The sequence below is a fragment of the Enoplosus armatus genome, chromosome 18 (assembly GCF_043641665.1).
Source record: "Enoplosus armatus isolate fEnoArm2 chromosome 18, fEnoArm2.hap1, whole genome shotgun sequence".
Lineage (NCBI taxonomy): Eukaryota > Metazoa > Chordata > Actinopteri > Centrarchiformes > Enoplosidae > Enoplosus > Enoplosus armatus.
This window is the reverse complement of record NC_092197.1, coordinates 697,890-717,746: the sequence shown is the minus strand read 5'-3', so window position 1 is coordinate 717,746 and position 19,857 is coordinate 697,890. Positions and strand designations below refer to the sequence as shown.

Genomic DNA, 19,857 nt, shown 5'->3' with positions numbered 1-19,857 from the left:
ACTGTGTTATACTGACTCAGCAGCCAGCGAACCAACATGGCTGCAAAACATGTAGGACTTATTGTAATTAGGCCCGAACTAACGATCCATTTCATCATCGTTTAGTCAAGAAAAAGCCACACACAGGTCACATTTTTACTTTCAGCGATTACGTCAGAATAGTTTCCGAATGCTTTTCTGTCGGTCGATTCATCGTTTCAGCTCAGACGTCTTGTTTTGTCCGACCACCGCTCTGAACTCCGAACACCACGTTCAGTTCACCGATTGTTTCCCGCTGCAGCTCTACTTTGAAATGATTTACGTGAAATTGAAGTTTGTTTGGTGAACTTGAGGCTCGAGCTGCTTCTCCTGATAGTGTTTGTCAGAGGTCCTGAACCTCTACAGTCCGACCCAGAACAGACTCAACATCAGATCTCCCTCTCTGCCGTCCCGCCCGGGACGCCTTTCTCCTCCGAGCAAAGTGAGGCGGCGGCGGCGGCGTCCTGTCGGTCTCGTGCACTCTCACTTGCTTGTTTCCCTGCGATGGCCGACGTGTAAACAACATGGTCGCAGCTACATGTTCCCCTCTGGTAGGCCGGGTGCAGTTTCCACCATTTTGTTTACACTCTGGATTCCTTGGACCAGGTTTTGGGACTGCCCCCTTTAGGTCCTGCAGCGGAGTCCTTTTGGTGTGTGTGTGTGTGTGTGTGTTGTGTGTGTGTGTGTGTGTGCACGTGTGTGTGTGTGTGTGCGTGCGTGTGTGTGTGGAGTGGCTCTCTGTTGCCTGGTGTGTATGTGGCGTCTCATGGTGCTGCGAACCCACGATGGAGCTCAACAGCTGAGGTCTGTGCCACCTTTATAGGAGGAGATGATGAAGATGATGATGGAGGGAAAACCGGCAGTTCCCAGTAGAGACATCTGGTCATCAGAGCTCCCTGAAGGAACCCAGTTTAGTTTTAAATATCTGAAGAGCCTCGGTAGCGTCAGGACAGTGTATAAAGAGGAGCCGGATGAGTCTATTAGCAACTTGTGTTACTCTCTACGATGTTGCTGCTAACTGTTTGTGACAACTAGCTCATTTCTAACCATGTCAGCACTCATGGATGTTTATTGAGTTTCTAAGTTTTGGTTTGTGTCCCTGATGTGAATGTGTTGGGTCCATAGAGTGAGTAGCTGTTTGAGTTGTTTGGATGTCTGCTACATATAGTGTAAGCATTGTGACTGCAAATAAACCTCATTGATTTTTACATCTGTTCTCTCTCCGTTTGTTCGAGTCTGTAAACTCTGTGTTGATGTTTGAGATGTGACTGATGAACTCTGACACTCAGCAGTAAAATGTGGCTGACTTTATTTGTTGTTTCCACGGTTACGGGCAAACAAACACAACGTCTGTGTTATTACAAAATAAACGACCAACTTATGATTGGCACAATAAAACTTTACAGTAAATACAAAGTGTGTTTAACAGAGACGAGCTGCTGAATATCAGACAAACAAACGCTGAAGAGGTTTTCAGAAAACATGATGAGATAACGAGCTGCACCCTCAGTTCATCCGAGTTTCCTGGAGGGACGTCCTGGTGATGCTACGCAGGGTTGGATGGGTTCCTTACTGGTTCCTTACTGGTTCCTTACTGGTTCCTTACTGGTTCCTTTTGAGGCTAGCTCTTTGAACATTTGGACATGAACACAGTGTTGTTGAAACCTTCTCTGTTTCTGGCGATTTCCACAGCAAAGAACTGAGCCCTGGTGGCTGAAAACAGGAGAAAATAGAGATGAGTTGCTTTTCGTTTCACTATTTAAAGAATAATAATAATAAACTTTCCACTGTGAGACAAACGTACCAAATATAGTGTTCTCCTCTGTGTAATCTTTCTCACAGTCCAGACGGAGCAGCGTGCCGTAGTTGAAATCTTCGATGAGGCCTTCAAACTGGTTACAGAACGGACGCCACATCTGCAAACAGTCAACAGACTTAAACACTGAAGTACTTTAATGACAACACAGTACTAAATACAGTACTAATACTGCTAAACTCAGCTGTTAGGTTTCACACTGCTCTGTTCACAGTCCTTTATGTTTCCTCATTAATGTCAATAAGCTCTGTTAGCACACCAGCTACGTTTTATACGCTGCATAACAACGTCAGGATGTCCGTGTGAAGCCATGAAGACGTTCACATGTTGAATTTGTGGAGCTTCTGTAGGAGCATGTGTCAGTGATCAGTGATGGTTGTCTGTACATCCACGAGGACACTGCAGACAGGAGCTGCTAACAGCTGATTCAGATACTTTAATGGTGCCAATTTGGAAAAACAAATATAGGCTAAAAAAAACCTCAAACGCTGTAACACAACAGGTCTACATCTGCATATCCAACCTCAATACCTCATACCAGCTGAAATGCATCTAAAACTGTCAAATATCCAAAGTTGGCAGCATTCACTTCTTCAGATGTTAGTCTGTTTTTTTTTTCCTGGTTTCATTTCAGACTGTTTTATTCAGCTCATGTTCGACTGCAGCTGCTTCATCGGAGAGGTTTGTCTTATCTTCTTCAACGGAGAACTTTCTCTCTGCTGTCACACTGACCTCTTTGGCCTCGTCGGACTTCAGGTCGTCTGGTTTCAGCAGCTTTATGTCGAGCTCTTTGAAGGTTTCTCTGAAGGACGAGTAGATTTTGTCGTCCAGTTTCGTCAGTTTCAGGAACTTCGGATCGACTGATGAGATGAGCTGAACACAGAAGAGGTTACAGATTATTAGATGAAGCTGAGAATATTTCTCTACTTTTACTTCTGTACGATTTTGAATGCAGCACTTTCACCTTTGAGTATCTCTACATTGTTGTATTGGTACTTCTACTTCAGTAAAAGATCTAAGTACTTCATCCACCTGTTTCTAGACCGAACATTACTGGACACAAAGTACACTGTTGTTGTCGTCCATCAGCAAAGCTCTACTGTTAATATAAGAGACTAAAACCCTGAACAAAAATCAGTCATGTGGGTGAAAAACACTCGATGCTGAATGTATGTTGGTGGCCATGTTTGACCTGGAGGAACACGTGTGTGTGTGTGTGTGTGTTTGTTTGTTTGTGTAAAACTGAGAATGATGAACAAAAGCTCAGCTGATGGAGGCTCTTACATTGAAGTAAACTTCTGCGTGGTTGTAGGCCTTCATCGCCCACATGACTTCAAGCCTGGGCTGAAAGAAGACAGGTACACAAAGGTCAAAGGTTACTCTGTTACTTGGCCGCAGTGCATGCTGCAGTAGGACTGACAAAAGGCTGGAGATGTAAAAATGTCCACTTACATCATTTCCATAAGCGTCTGCTGGCAGAGACAGAGCATGTGCAGCTGCTGACGCTCCCTCCGCCCCCTGTGAACCCCAAACACACCGACACACACTGTAACTACAGCAGGACCTGCAGCCTCACTGTCAGATTATAGGAAGCATGAACACACAGTCCACATAACACGAGTTATTACAGCAGCAGACACATGGAGGTCTACAGGGTCTGAGACCACAGCTCAGACATACTAAACAGGTCCTGTTACAGGATATGATATCTGATTTTATGGCATTATTAAAAACACATGACATGTCAGAGTTCAGTGTTTATCTACAGGGTGCTTCTACACGTGTTTTCTTCTCGGAGAGCTAGCATTAGCCAAGTTAGCTAACTGTCCTGCTTCGGTAAAACGTTTAACTTTCGTTTTATTCGTTTCTCTGACTCGTCACAGACTCTTCGGTGAGACAGTTCACAAATAAAAAGCCCAAAAGAGCGCAAATATAAACACGTTAGTTTATATGTTGAGTCCTACCAGAGAGGCCAGTCCATTATCCGACGCCATTTCTCTCAGCCAAAGATCGTCTACAGATAGAGATGAACCACACGAGTGTGTGCTTTAACTGTACGCATGCGCCTTGTCGCCCTGTTATGTCTCCCAAAGACGAAATAAGATATTCTCATCTACATATTATTGTTGCACATAACGTTATAAAATCTAGATATTTTACCAAAATCCATCGTCTTGTCCACTAGCATAGTGGGTGGCTAATAGGGACACAATTAGCAAACTTTACCTGTTTGTAACTTGGGCTGACGTTATAACGTGAAACGCAGAAATTGTAAATTACAAATGTTAACATTTACAGAGAGAGTTGACAATTTTACCGCGAAAGATGTCGAAATATGAATTAAAATAATAAGAAATGTCGATTAGCTTGTGCTAACGTTACTTACACTGAGCACTGATATAATTAGCATGTGTAAATTCATGCTAACTGTGTAAACTCACAGCAGCGTCAGTTTAGATGTTTTATTAACGGCACTTCTCACTTGTGTGTCACTTGCTTCACACGAACGTTTCCGGACAGAGAGACGTTATTGCTCATGTGGATCCTGGCGGATCATTACAGTTACAAACCATCACCACCAGACTATCGTCCAACAGTGAACCATCTTGCTCCTTCCTACTCTCTGTACTCACGTTTGACAGTTTGGTGACGTAACGTCTTTTAAAGGGCCAGTGACTTAAAAACAGGTTAGTCATCTTTTAATTTTATTGGCTAAAATTCATTTTCATTAATGCAATTTTACAGGTAAAAAGCCAGAATTATTGGTTTTCATTAAGGGGGTCAAACTGTGTATTGACTCAATTCGTTTTTTCTTTAAATTAAAAGCTGTAAAAACTATTTAAACTTTTTTATTTTATTTTTTATTTAAGCTTTTAAATCTTTTTAAATCATATGATGTGTCATTTGTTTGTGGCCTTCAGACTATTTAACAGATTAGTTGTATAACTTTATATTATATCTTGCTTTTATGTTTCTTTTTGCACTCACATCTATTTTTACCTTGATTTTCTTTCTTACACACTGTCTTCTATCTTATGTTGTATTTCTGTAACTTCATAAAATTATAAATAAAGTTCATTGGAAAAAAACAAACAATCAAGTTGAAGCTTTGAGTGGATTAAATCTGTTATTAAGGTGTAATTTCATTATTTGACATTACCTTTTAACTGATTATTTATTGAATGCTTTATGTATAAAAAACGTGTTCTGTGTGGTATGTCTTCCAACAAAGGTTTATAACTATTCCATATATAGAAAATATTGCATTTAATTTAAATATATTTATAGATATTTCATCTGATTAATGTCAATTGATATGTAAACAATTGCTAAATCAATCAGTGTTTATTCCGCCACCTTGTGGACAAAAAGATGCATTTAATCTGTTTACAGGTATTTTTTATTTATATTGTTAATATTAATGAATATTTTCCTGTCTTATTGCCATGGTAACTGCACAGTCTATACTGTCTGTAATGTTGTCAGCTGTCGTTGAGTCGGAAGAGAAGAGGGAGGGAATAATAATAATAATAATAATAAAATGTAATAAATAACAGAAATAAAAGATCAGTTATATACAATATATACATTATTATACCTCCGTGTATTGTGCAAATATCTGTGCAGCCATGATGTGTGAACTATATATAAGTATATAGGTGTGAATAACAAACACATTATACACAATAGCAACCTATAATGAATCATTAGTCAACATAGTTGATACAAAAGAAAATCAGTGAATTAAAAGCTGAAATATTGATTGATTCCAACTTGTTCATTTAACCTGATGGTGTATTAATATTTATTTTCATCCGTACGGTGTGCATGTCATTGACTGAAGGATCATTAAGTGCTTCTTGTTAAGACGTTAAGACGATCGTGTTCATCCTGCAAAATACTTAATAAAATCTTAAACTGAAAAGTAACTACATTTCTCAAATAAATGTAGTAAGTATAAAGTAACATACAGTGGAAATACTCAAGTAAAGTACAAGTACCTCAGAATTGTGCCTGAGTAAAAGTATCACTGATATTAATAATAATAATAATAATAATAATAATAATAATGGCATCTGTGTTGCTTGAGCTGCGGATGCTTCATCCTGTTTCTTGAAGACATTATGTAACATCATCATCATCACCCCCCCCCCCCCCACTGGAGCAACAGGAACACTGCTTCCTCCTCCTCCTCCTCCTCCAGGGGTCACAGCAGCCCCACATCACACATCACCCCTCCTCCTCCTCCTCCTCCTCTTCCTCCTCCACCCTCCACCCTTCCTCCTCCTCGGCTCTGACAGTCGGGAGCGTCACCGTCGGTCTCTTGGACGCGTTCAGAGCTCCACCTGCACTCCGTGAGTCCTCCTGCGCTGTTTGGAGGTAAGAGCCGCTTCTTTTCGCTTCATCACAATAACCAACATGAAGGATCGGGTCCCGTGTTTCCTCCGGGTCTAACCCGGGACTCAGCGCCCGTGTTTTTATCGTGCTGCTGCAGACGCACTTGCCTCCTCTCCCTCCCTCTTCATCCGCGGTATGAAGCCTCAGACACTGAAGGCCACATGAGCAGCAGATGCTGCTTTAATGTCGAAGCATCATTTCAGACTTTGTGTCTCTGATCTGTTTGATCCAAACGTCCATCTGTGTTCAGGTGCTTGTGTTTATTCAGGCCTCCTCGTACTAAACACAGCTTTATTCTGATTATTACAGATCAATAAACACATATGAGGCTCCATATTAGCTCCGTTGTATAGATAATAATCGTTTTCATTTTCAAATCGCTGTCTGGACTGTTTGGTCTTCTAGTCTATAAATCTTATATTCCAGATATTCAGCCTACAGTGATGTGATGCAGAGAAGGTTTGGCAGCTGAAGATGATTTTCTTTTATTGCTTCTGTTCGTTTCACAGAGCAAAAAAATGACATTTAAATATTTACTTTCATCCAAAACTAGCAAATTTCCCCAGATCACTCACGTCCCAGCAGCAGTGTGATACAGAAAGGAGCTAAATAAGCCTTCTTTAGATATCAGGGGGCCTCGGTTCAGTCCTCCTCCTCTAATATTAAACTGTTTCAGCTCCATTTCACTTCACTTTAAGTCAATTTTGGTAATTGATTAATCGTTTGAGTAACTTTTCATGTAAAATCAGAAGAATTCTCTTTCACCGACTTCAACATATTTTGCTGCTTTTCTTTGTTTTATGTCTCAGACGTCACTTTGAACTGTAACAGGCCGTCATCACATTCACTTTGATCATTTTTTACTTAATGAATGAACTTAATGAACAGATTTATTGATAATGAGAGCAGTCTTCAGTTAGAGCCTTAACGTCTTAACATCCTGATACACTCTGCGACTGCAGAAAGAAACGCTCCTGTTGATACCTGATCACATGTGTTTACATTATGTGTGTGTGTGTGTGTGTGTGTGGACTAATGGGCCACACACACACACACACACACACACACACACACACACACACACACTGAGCTCAGCTCCATTGACGACTCTCTGCCAGTTAAAAGCTTCTTATAGGACTCAGAGCACTCAGTGCTGCCAGTCAGGGGGGGGGGGGGGGGGTCGCTGTCAAAGTAACATGACAGTACATTTACTCAAGTAGACTACTACTGGTACTACTACTACTACTACAGTTACTGGTTATTCATTTTACATAAAAAACATATAATGAGTAAAACCTGACCTACACTGGAGTACAGTCATGCTAGCAGTGCTAACACCATCATGCTAACATGCTCACAATGACAATGCTAACATGCTAATGTTTAGTATGTTTACCATGTTCACCATCTTAGTTTAGCGTGTTAACATAACACACAAATTTGCGCCCGTTGACCAATAACACGTCATCCTGACAGAGCTGACCTTTGAGTGGACAAATAGTCCAACATGGAGGAAGCTAGCACAGCTTATTAGCTTTATTAGCTGTGTTTTAGCATCAGTTTTACTGCAGCTCCTCTGTCAGAGTATAAACTGGTCCACAACAGAGGGCTGGTCTACACACAATCAGCTGTTAATACACTGTGGACACTTACTGCTAACTGACAGTTAGCAAGCTAGCTAGAAAATGATGAACAACCCTGAGCACAAAATGTCAGAGGAAGTAAACATAACAGAGAAGATAGAAAGAAGCTCACAGAGATATTGTGACTGACAGGAGCTAGCATGTTAGCGGTTAGCTCACCAACTACAGTAGTTCACCAACTAGCCCTGTGAGTAGTCACTACCTCACCAAGGATCCAAAACATTTTGTGAAGAACGGTACAGTAAATGAGAAGCTGGAGCAAGGAGAGGGTTAGCCTAGCTTAGCATAAAGACTGGAATCAAGGGGAAACAGCTAGCCTGGTAACAAAATGCACCAGCACCTCTATCCAGAGGACAACAGAGAGTGCAGGTTACACTGATAGACCTGATCCCCAGTCAGCACAGATGGAGTTCAGCTGAGGACAGGCAGCAGAAAGATGCTCTCTCACTGATCTGGGGTCAGTCAGTTTGGTGTTGCCCTGGTTAGAAATAGATGGAAGAGGGAGGGAAGGTGACGCTCCCCGGCTGTGTTCGGTTGATTCTCTGGAGGGAGGAGTGTAACCACAGCAATAACTGCTGAGGGCCGGCTGGGCGTTGGCCCGACTGGGCGAACTGATAAACAGCCAGGGAGGAGAGGGGAGGAGGGAGGAAGAGGAAGACGAAGGGTGGGATGGAGATGGCGATGGAGGAGGAGGAGGGAGGGTGACGCAGATGAAAGAGAAGACACGATATGAGGAGGGGGTTCACAGGAAGTGGGAGGATATCCTCCCCCAGCAGAGACGCTAGCAGAGAGGCTCTCATGCTGTTTAGGTACAAGGTGTCTTTCCTGAGCAGGACTCCAGCTGCCCCCCCTCCGTCCCCTGAGGAGGCTCTGATAACAGCCAGGCCTAAATCTGATTCACAGTGTTGTTTTACACTCGGCCTCCTTGTCCCCATCAGTCCAGCCCCCCCCCACCCCCCCCCAGGGACGTGGTGTCTGTGTGAAACAGGATCATCTGTTTTGTTGAGAAGTGTTCGCTCTCTCTACGATTCACCTGTGACATCTTTCCACTCGTCACAGTGTGGACGGCAGTGCTCTTCCAACTGTACGATGACTTTTAAGACGTCTTTTTAACTCTTTAACTATAAATACATTCACTGTACACACTGTACTGCGATCTGCACACCTGTATACTCCGGCTTAAAAGTACTCTTTTGCTGCCGTGGCTGCAGTGGAAGAAGTACTCAGATGTTTTACTTACTTTACTTAAAAACTACAAAAGTATTAGCTTCATCAAATACTTAAAGCACCAAAAGGACTCATTCTGCAGAATGGTCCATTTCAGAATAATATATATAATATTAATGTGCTCATCACTTTAATGTTCCAGCTGGTGAAGGTGAAGATCATTTTTATGTATTTATATTCTGCTGGGTAGCTTGTGAAAGTTTGACTTGATCTTAACCTGTAATAATACATCATCATTTACTTATTATTAATCTGAATCTGCAAAGTGACGAGTAACTAGACCAGTAATGTAGTATAAAGGAGCATCAAATGTAAACACTTGAGTTGTACGCACTGAGTAAATGTACTTCACTAACGGCAACACACAGCAGGAAAAGCACATGTGACAGTAAAACCAGAAAAAAATGGCTGCTTCCCATTTAGTTTTGCCAGTTCAAGGCCTCCAGCCAACTGGGACACGAGCACCAAACGTGGATTCATCCGCCACTGAAAATAGTCCCCAACAAATGCACTATTTCCTCCTGTTTGTTGATAGAAAGTACAGCGAGCAGCTGTTTGAGGAAATGACTGAGCCTTTTGAAACATGAAACTACAGATTTGTGAGCTCAGAAATGAAATTTCATTAGTTTGCTTTTTCCTCCGACTCAAGATGAGTCATAAAATGTGATGAGATAATGTGTAATGGCTAATGCATTTTCTGAGTGTCTCTCTCTCTCTCTCTCTCTCTCCTTGTGTCTGTCAGCTGTTTAAAACCAAACAGGAGGAAGTTTCTCTCCAGTCATGCAGAAGGTAATCAATCATCCTGTTAGAGCTTCAGAACTCACTGAGAGAGAAGTACGAACATCCAAAGAGTCTCGTCCATCGTTACTATCAGTAATAACGTCATAATACAAGCTAAAGCTAAAGGCTGAGATCTGAGAGCACGGTGACATCACGACAGTAAAGAAACAGGAGCAGTCAGACGACCGGACAGGTTGGAAACAAGCCGACTGTCCAACTGCAGACTCCCGTCTGGGGACAGACCCGGGGACAGACCCGGGGACAGACGCAGGACGTGACATCACCGTGCTCTCAGATCCAGCCGAGTACATGTTGTTAAAACTATGAAAATAAAGTGGAATGATTTCACCTGATGATGTCACAGGTGGAGGGACAGGTAACCCCGATCAACCTGCCTTCTTCCAGGGGCCCGAGCACCCCGGGGTCTCCCGCCACTGGCATCACGGTAAACACACTCTCTCATGTTTTGTATTATCTCTGTATTATCAGTCTGAACACACACTCACCTGTTAGCGGCGTGTGTGTGGTGAGTTCAGGCCCGAGTGAACGACCAGGTGGTGGGCTACAGAGACCTGGCAGCTCTGCCCAGAGATAAAGCCATCCTGCAGGTGGAGAGACCAGACCTGATGACCTACCAGCCACACCTCACCTTCTCCCCACTCGACCTGCCGCGCAGAGAGGTACATTACACATGTAGACATTGTATTGTATTGATAATGAATCAGTCCAGAAGGCCTTTTCTCTGAACATCACGGGTTGTTACAGTTGCTGCTCTCAGCCTTTGAGCAGCAGAGCAGTTTTGTGATTTTGAGTATTAATGGATCCTAATTGTGTTTCTGTGGTTTGCAGCGATCTCTGTCTCCTCCCCCCACATCTCCTCCCAGGTCTCCGGAGGTAAGAGCTGCTATCAACTGGTCCAGTTCTTCTGGACAAAACTGGACGCATGTTATTTGTCTAATTTAACTAAACTGAACGAAACTTTCTTAACATAGTTTGGACATTTCAAAGTCCGTCCCTATTTATTCTTATTACATCCTGACTGTTTGCAGCTGTGGTGCAGCAGTGAAGCTGCTAAATGTCCTGCAGACTACAGGCTGAATAAATCACACTTGAATCAGTGGTCAGTGAAACAGCAGATGAACCCTCTGTGACCCGTTCAGAATCCTCCATGAGTCTGTTGGCGGCTCACGACTCAGACGTTTTGAAAAAACAATGGTTTGACTGATGTCTTCATATTCTTGTCTGGTTCTGGACTTTCAATCACTGCTTTGTCTTCATCTCGGGGTTAAAAATGTGACATGTAACGCCGCTTGTTTGCCTGCAGCCCGAGAACAGAAAGTGTCTCTGTTGAGACTGCAGCAGCATGTAGTCCAGTTGTCTGTTATGGCGACTGTAGTGTTGTTGTTGATGTCTGAAGACGGAGGGATGCAGCGACCAGGATTAGTTTACTTTCTGTCAAAGCAGTTTCTGAATCATATTCAAGTGCTGTACTCTTACATGTGCAAAGAAAGGCGCTTTTAAAAGAATTGTCAAAAAACTAAAAGCTTTACATAGTACAACTTAACACAGTGATAGACATGAGAAATACTGCTGTTTGGGATGCGTCCATAGGCAGAAAACACTGATTAGCCATTTCTAGATAGTCCTGATGGCAATTAATATTAACAAGTGATGTTCACACGAGAGTCCCTTACTGATCATTGTCATTTTGATTCAGTTAGATGAAGATGAATTTTTAAGGCAGGATTTTGTCTGATATTTACCTTCGGGAGGGAATTAATAAAACATAAAAGTCTGCGGTCATGCAGCAGCTCTGTGAGGCTGTACTCCCCAGTGAGGGCTTTGAGCTAAATGCTAACATGTGTAGCAGGTATAATGTTCACCATGTTAGTTTAGCGTGTTAGCATGCTAACATTAGCTAACTATCAGTAAACACAGAGTCCAGCTGAGGCCGATGAAGGTCATCAGCTCTGCACGTATTTGGACTTAAACCAAAGTGTTGGACACATGAACATGTTGACCTGATGATGGCGCTGATGAAGAGTCAGAGGATCACCAGAGTTACTACAGTTCAGACTCGTGTTTTTATTTTGAAGGTGAAGCCTCGCAGAGCAGAAAGTGAGAGCGGCTCCCCTGGAGGATCCATGCTGCAACTGCAGGCTGGACGCAAGATCAGCACCAGCCAGCAGCATTTCCACAGACCAGGTAACACACACACACACACACACACACACACACACACACACACACACACACACACACACACACACACACTCACTCACACACCTTGTTTATATGACTTAAGGATATTAACGTAAATACATTAATTCCCTTATGGAGACGTACCCTAACCTCAAACATTAATTCATAATTTTGATTTTTTTGATTTTTATCATGCTTAATGCATCATTTAAATGCAAATTCCATTAGGTTTTTAAAATGTGTCACTTTATAAATTGTTTAGAAGTCTATAATTATTACAGTGGCACACATGGCTCCGTTGTTATCATAGTGTGACTCTGAAAATCTCTTTTGTGAAATGAAATTTGATTAAATAGTTATATTTTAATACTGGCAGCTTTGGACTTCCGTACTCTTTTTCAGATAATGGAGCCAACATCTACAGGAAGCCCCCCATCTACAAACAAGGTGAGCTCTGATTCATGTTCACGTTGTTGTTGTTTCTGTGTTTTCTGTCCTTCGTGTTCACGTTGTTGTTGTTTCTGTGTTTTCTGTCCTTCGTGTTCACGTTGTTGCTATCTCGTCTCTGCAGATGTTAATAAACATGTGGAAGGCAGTGGCGTCATTCAGTCAGCAAAGTTTCCAGCAGCTCAGCCTCCAGATCCTAACCAGCCGTCCAAGATAGAGACCGAATACTGGCCCTGCCCCCCCTCACTGGCTGCCATGGGTAACACACACCAACAACACACAGGGGCCGCTGCTCGTCGTTAGCTTGTCTGCACGGGGTTAAACCTGTGATCTCTGGAACTACATCACGTGGTCTCTTATACCTCAAATCCACCTGTGGTTTAGTCTAAATTAGTTTCCTGTAGAAATCACCTAAATGCCATTAGAGGTCTTACCTGAAACCTGCCGCACACCTGAGCTCCTCATCATGATGATAGATTTGATAGATTACACTGGGGAACACAATTTTTGTTGAGTTAGGTCTGACAGCTGTTTTTAACTCATTTTTGGGTGCGGAATCCAAAACTGATCTCAGTTTTTCTCTATCACGTCAAGTTTTTGAACTATAGGATCCCCGTTTTCTTAAGAAATATGAAAAATACTGTACTTAACAGATATGTGTGTGATAGTACTGACCTATTGGGAGCTGCACACACCTCTCACCGCACTGTCTCAATTGTGACTGCACAAACAAGTTGCCACGTCGCTGTAGATGAGTCCAATCGTAATCAGCTGGCAAGTCTTACTACAGCTAATCAGTGGAACTTATCTGGAGGGTAAGCTGTGGAGAAAACACTTGACGTGCTAGAAAAAAAACTGACTGCAATTTTGGAATCAGCATGCCAATTTTAGTTTTAATCAGCATAAAAATCTAACTCAACAGATATTTTTTTTCAAATTGTTCCCCAGTGTTATTGATCCTGCAACAGATGAGGAGACAGAGTTATGGTTTGAATTTGTATTAGATGATGGAATTTATTTTTGTGCTACTAGACATTAAACGATGGAAGATAGCTTAGCATGCAGCGACAGTTTAAACCCCTGAAAGTTCTGGTTTTGCTGCTAAACCGCAGGAAAGCTAATCAGATGCTCATCAACAGCCACTCAAAGAGGAAGGCTGTGTTCGTAGCTTGACCTAACTTTAAGGTTGAATTCTCGTAGAGATCGAGTGGAAGAAGAAGAAGCTGCAGGAGGAGGAAGACGAGTTTGAAGACCTGACAGACGAGGCCAAGACGCTGCAGGAGCAAGAGCTGGAAAAGGTTTGTGAGTAAAAAGTCTGAGCGGCACACACACAGTAATAATCAGGAGCAATGACTGATGGATCCTGTGTTTGAATCCAGATCAAGTCCAACCTGGGTCGTCTCATCCTGAAGGAGGAGAAGGAAAAGGCTGTTCATTTTCGGAGGAAGACACAGTCACTGCCGGACAGAACACACATGCACACCAGTAAGACCCTCGGTGGCTGCTTCACCTTTTAGTTTCTGGGTTCAGGATGAATCTGGTCTCAGTGCTTCTCTCCTTTGTTTGCCGGCAGGTTTGTCAGCAAGTGCATCAAAGTCTCCTTCACACTCAGGGCCGGGCCTGACCAGAGTAAGTGCTTGTGTGCAGCTGCAGTTTCAAATACAGAATTAATTTGATTATAAATCTACGACGTTAAATAATAATAATCCAGCTCTTATTAGAACATCTCCATCTTTTCACCAAGTCTGGCTTGAAATGTAAAGTTTGACCTGCAGGTGGTGCTGGAGCTAAGGGACTGAGTGACGGACAGGAACCTGTAACCTAACTGTATATGTGGACTGTATTTTATGTGGATGTATACAGTAGGTTTTCACATATGTTGTGTTTTATGTATTTAATGAGGGATGAAATTAAACAGATTTTGTTCTAAAGTGTTTCAAATGTGAAATGATTTGTTTTGTGTGTTTGCAGATGCAGTCTGCAGAGTTTTCCACAGATGGAGATAAAGGACTGCCAGGTAGGATTCCTCCTTCACTGTCTAAATAAAGGAAACATATTCTGCAAAGAGACGTGTTACTACCTACAGTAATAACCTAGTGTTACTGCCAAGACCAAGGGTTAGCATATCAGAAGCTAACAACATTATTTTGTGAGGTCAGGACGCTGCACCCGATTTGTTCAACAAGAAGTAGTTCTAACATCAAACTCTCCATAAAAACACAAACTTTGGATTTTACATTTCAGTTTTTGTACGGCTTGAACAAACAAAGTGAGCTTTAGAGGAGCTGGTATGTGAATTTCGAACAGAGCTGGGATAGCTGTTTCCTGCTTCCAGTCTTCATGCTAAGCTAGGCTAACCACATCCTGACTCCAGCTCTGTCAGGTCTGGTCTGATGTTATTCTATATTTCTCTTATTGGCAGCAAATCTCATGTTCAGACTCAAACCATCAACCTGTCAGTCCGTCTCTCAGTCCTGTCTCACTTCCTGTCTGTGGCTCTCAGCTCTCAGCCCATTGGTTCCTACTGAAGACGTCAATCTTTAAAAACTTCTCACAAATATACAGTTTCATGTTTAAAAGGCTCAGTCATTTCCTCAAACAGCTGCTCGCTGGAGTTTTTATCAAACTAACAGCAGGAAATAGTGCATCTGTTGGGGACTATTTTCAGCGGCGGATGAATCCACATATCGAGCCAAGATAAACTACAGTGTGTGTGTTCGTGGTAATGAAGGAACATGTGACTCAGTGAGAGCACTAAATAATATGAGATCAGCACTGTGGTCATGTTTTATTCCCTGATCTGGACTCACTCTCTGGTCTTCCTGTCGTCATGTCTTTGCAGCTGCTCAGGTAAGCATGTCGTCTGCTCAGACTGTCTGTGTGGCATGTGCATGGCCAGTGTGTTTAACCTGCCGTCTTTACTGCGACAGCGGCAAGTCTGCACAGTTTCTGCACAAACCCTGATCCATCTTAACAAAGCCTCTCTGCCCTGAAAACACTTGTGTGAACAGATGTTCGTGTGTCATCATGCACCTCTTCTAACACACTGCTTACTTCTGGCTTGGCTTTGCTGTGATGGTATTTATGTTTACCAGATTGTAGATACAGGACTGTCTTTCATGCTGTGTGTGTGTGTGTGTGTGTGTGTGTGTGTGTGTGTGTGTGTGTGTGCAGAACGGAGAGGCTCGGAGGGAGAGGATGGACAGAGGAAACTCTCTGCCGAGTATCCTGGAGCAGAAGGTGAGAGCTGCATCTACACCAGATATACATTCACACGGTCCGGGACATGGTTAGCCTAGCTTAGCACAAAGACTGGAAGCAGGGGGAAACTGCTAGCCTAGCTCCATCAAGACAGAAGTACTGTATATGTCTTAAAACAGCACAAAAGCTGTTATTTACACATTGTATTAAATAAGTATAGAGATAAAGATGTAGAGACATGAAGTGAAGCGATGAAAAAATAATATAAATGTGGAGAACACTAAGTATAATTTATGTAAAAGTAAGAGATGATTGCACAGATAAGATGTGTTTTACTGTAAATACATATTCAAAATGAAAGCTACAGAGGGCGACTGTCGAACAGTTCATGTTAGTGATGACGTCGTTGTATTTCTGTATTTGTGAAGCATTGAACAGGAGTATCTACCAGCTGAATCAGACATGTTGTGCAGATGTAGATTTTGATTTGTTTTGGTTATGTTTGTTCATATTTTAGGTGGTGTAGATTATTTTATTATTTTGTTCAAGTTAAAATTCATTGTGCACCAGCTGTATGAAGCATCATACATTTAACTTAAATCTAACATTTGTGGCTTAATGTGTTCAAATAATTCTCACAATTGTACCTGTAATATAATAACATCTGGCCAACCTTCTGTCTGCTGCTCAGATCCATCCCTATGAAGCGCTGATCGTGACCCACAGGGGGCGCTGTAAGCTGCCACCAGGAGTCGACCGCACTCGACTGGAGGTGTGTATCACAGCAGTGATGATGATGATGATGATGATGAGTCTGCATGTTTTCATCCTGAACACGACTCAGAACAGAAAGGCGTCTTTGAGGACGAGGAGTGAAAACGGCTGCTGATGACTTCTGTCTGTGTGGATATTTATTGGAGCTGCAGGTCAGACGGAGAACATCTGTCCTGATGAGTTATGAAGTTTCTTCTCAGGATTTCATTCAGTAAAAAGCTAACAAGCAGTTAGCCATCATTGAGAACGATGCTAACTGAGAGCTCAGGCGAGGTCCCCACAGTCTGATGTCCTCCTGTCTCTAACTGTGTGTGGAGCAGTTTATCATATGTAGCTAATAAGCTACGATAGCTTCCTCCATGTTGGACTCTCTGTCCCTCCGTCCAATCAGAGCTCAGCTCTGTCAGGACGGCTTGGAGCAAATTTATGTCTGAAAGTTCACCAAGTTAAAAAACCCGAATGTGGATTTAATTCCCCCACGAGTGAATCCACTAAATGCTGTGAGTCAACTGAAATTCATTGATTTCACCACAGAATCTGAATGAATGCTGGTGTCACGTAAACCTTCAGTGCGTGAAGTGAAACACGACGTCTCACTCTGAGGGGGGGGGGGGCTTCAGGAACTCTCCTTTTAGTCCTAATTTCACTTTCAGAACAAGTCTCTTCTTCTTCTCTTCTTCTTCTCTCCTCTCAGAGGCATCTGGCTCCCGAGGCGTTCCAGCAGCTGTTCGGGATGCCGATGGCCGAGTTCGACCGCCTCTCTTTGTGGAAACGAAATGACCTGAAGAAGAAAGTCTCACTTTTCTAACAGGAAGTGACATCATTCCCCTCAAACACTTGATGAACCACCTGCTTTGAAAGGAGGTGGAGAAAAAGGCCACGACGCAGAGCGATTCATCACATTAGTCCACGCAAACATGTCCTCCATCTAACTAACCAATCACAGCCCTGGATGTGTGCCGGCCCCCCCGGGATCAGAGGTTACTGAAGGCTGGCCCTGATTAACCCTTTACTCTGACTAACCGATGCACTGACACTCACTGACATATTACCTGTGCTGCACTTATAATCACCACTGCTTGCAAATCATCCTCATTATGTGTCCACTCATCATCATCATCATCATCATCATCATCACCCAGTTGTCTCACTGAGCCCCATCAGGAGGTCTGAATCTCGAAGTGAGATTAGCAGGTTAGCAGCTATCCTCTGGTATCATGAAGCTGGTTCACCTTTAACCGCTGCAGGTCACCATGGTAACGGGTAGATCACCATGGTAACCTGTAATGCAGGGCTAACAATAGAAGTTTACAATAAATTGCTAACATGGCATAAGATAAAATACATTTCTTCGTCTTTCTGCAGCTTCTAGTTGTGATTTTAACGTTTTTTTCCCTTCTTGTTGCCGCGGTAACCCGTGCAGGTATCTTCGGCTGTTCTCACGTCATATTAGAGATACTTATTAGATATTAGACGCTTCCCTCTGATGCTGCTGCGTGTGATTGGCTGTAATAAATGACTCTTTAATTGGACCAGTGGAGGAGCAGCTTCATGATTCAGTCCTGACCGCTGACTGATGTGAGCAGCTACTGTCACGGATTAAACATGGAACGGATTGTAAATCTATTTATTATGTGGAGCTTTCTTTATTTATTTGATGATTGTATTTTTTACTGTCACAGGTTTGTTTGCTACCGTCTTATTATGAAAATATTATTTTGCTGTACAGTTGTTTTTTATAGTTTTATTCCTTGCTTAAACTCGCCGCCAACGTTTCCCCCCCACATCAACACGTACCTGACACGTACTAATCAACATGGTAGCGTCTATATCTGATAGAAACGTCTCTCTGCCGTCGTCTTCACGCTCAGTGTCCGTCTTCACACCATCCAGTCCTCATTGTTTCTGTTGTACGATGTCAAATAAATCTGAGAAAAATACACGTGTTTAATGTCTTTCCTGTCTCCTTTAACTCATCACACCCTGGTGAGATACCTGTGAACTGTTTTGTTCTATAGTTACCTGAAAGGATCAATTCACCCAAAATACACACTAAACTGTTTCACTTGGTGGTATTAAACCACGCAGGGAGTTTTCACAGGAACTACTTTCTGCCAAAGAAATAGTCCCTTTAAAAACTATCCAGAGAAACATGTTTTAAAGCTGCACTGATATATTTTCTTTCATGCTACCAATGGACCAAATGATCAATGACGTGTTAATAGGTGACTGCCAATTATTCAGATCCTTTACTGCAGTAAAAGTACTAATACCACATAGTACAAATACTCATTCAGTAAAAGTATGTACGCGAGTATAATCAGTAAACTGTCCTTAAAGTACTCCAGCAGTCAGATGTCCCCTGTGACTGTCCCCCTGTGTCTGTCCTCCTGTGTCTGTCCCCCTGTGTCTGTCCTCCTGTTATAGATTCTGTCATTAGAGGATTATTCCTCCTCATTAATGTGAAGCAGGATGTTGCTGTTGGAGTTGAGGTGGAGCTCATTCTGAACTATCAGCTAATGATTATTAGTTCACTGTGGATGAATCAGCTGATTATTTTCTCCATTAATGGATCGATCGTTTGGTCACAGTGACCCAGAGCCCAAAGTGACGCCTTCACAAAGCTCCACATTATTAACAAGACATTACAGTTATTAACAGCATTCAGAGGGAAAGCAGCACATCTGCATCTGAACAGCTGGAACCAGGAAATGGTTTCACACCATCAGTTCACTTCCTGTCAGTCCACTGATGCAATCATGGATTAATAATCCTTTCAATACATCTGTTTCATCAGTGAGTTTTCGGGGGGGGGGGGGGGGGCACCACAGCAGCTTGTTTACTTCTGCAACTCATTTTCATCTAAAGGTCGACTGATAAAGTTTCTGAGGCCGATATGAAGACGAGAGCGACCAGATATTTAGAGTTATTACACGTGGTGTTACAGTGCAACATATCAAACATATGGGAACATAAAACAGGATGATCTGGAGCTCCTTTACATCTGCAGCTGTAGATGCAGCCCCCCCCCCCCATAATCTAGAGTGAACCTTTCACACCTCTCGTCGTGACAGATTCTGTAGTGATCGTCCCGGTCGTGTTGTGTTCAAACACCCCCACGCTGTTTTTCTATGATGATCAACCTTTTTTCTGTCGCTGCTGCAAACTTGAGCTGCGGAGCTACTTCATCTGGAGTGAACTGCAGGTAATAATGTGGAGGGGTTGTGTTGCTAAGAAACATATGGGCCTACACATAAAAGCGAGGAGCTGGCGATGTTTCAATGCCACTCGTCTCTCACTGGATGAAGCCGCACAAAGCAACACCTCCCACGCTGCCTTTGACTGGCAGAC

At 42.7% G+C, this 19,857-nt stretch overlaps 2 protein-coding genes across 2 annotated transcripts; one reads left to right on the top strand and one right to left on the bottom strand.

Moving 5' to 3' along the window:
- Positions 1 to 1,310: 1,310 nt before the first annotated feature.
- On the bottom strand, positions 1,311 to 3,832 carry pbdc1 (polysaccharide biosynthesis domain containing 1). The gene is made up of 6 exons (XM_070924978.1): positions 3,799 to 3,832; positions 3,287 to 3,352; positions 3,119 to 3,178; positions 2,567 to 2,707; positions 1,823 to 1,934; positions 1,311 to 1,731 (listed from the first exon to the last, which is right to left on the bottom strand). Exons 1-6 carry the CDS (start codon positions 3,826 to 3,828, stop codon positions 1,640 to 1,642), a joined length of 501 nt encoding a protein of 166 aa, XP_070781079.1. The 5' UTR covers positions 3,829 to 3,832; the 3' UTR covers positions 1,311 to 1,639.
- Positions 3,833 to 10,237: 6,405 nt separating this feature from the next.
- dmtn (dematin actin binding protein) lies at positions 10,238 to 17,329 on the top strand. Its single transcript, XM_070924851.1, has 14 exons — positions 10,238 to 10,327; positions 10,419 to 10,562; positions 10,732 to 10,776; positions 11,979 to 12,087; positions 12,487 to 12,531; positions 12,656 to 12,790; positions 13,732 to 13,829; positions 13,911 to 14,028; positions 14,105 to 14,160; positions 14,503 to 14,548; positions 15,374 to 15,381; positions 15,706 to 15,771; positions 16,424 to 16,504; positions 17,201 to 17,329. The coding sequence occupies exons 1-14, from the start codon at positions 10,238 to 10,240 to the stop codon at positions 17,312 to 17,314; spliced, it is 1,155 nt and encodes a 384-aa protein (XP_070780952.1). The 3' UTR covers positions 17,315 to 17,329.
- Positions 17,330 to 19,857: the final 2,528 nt, after the last annotated feature.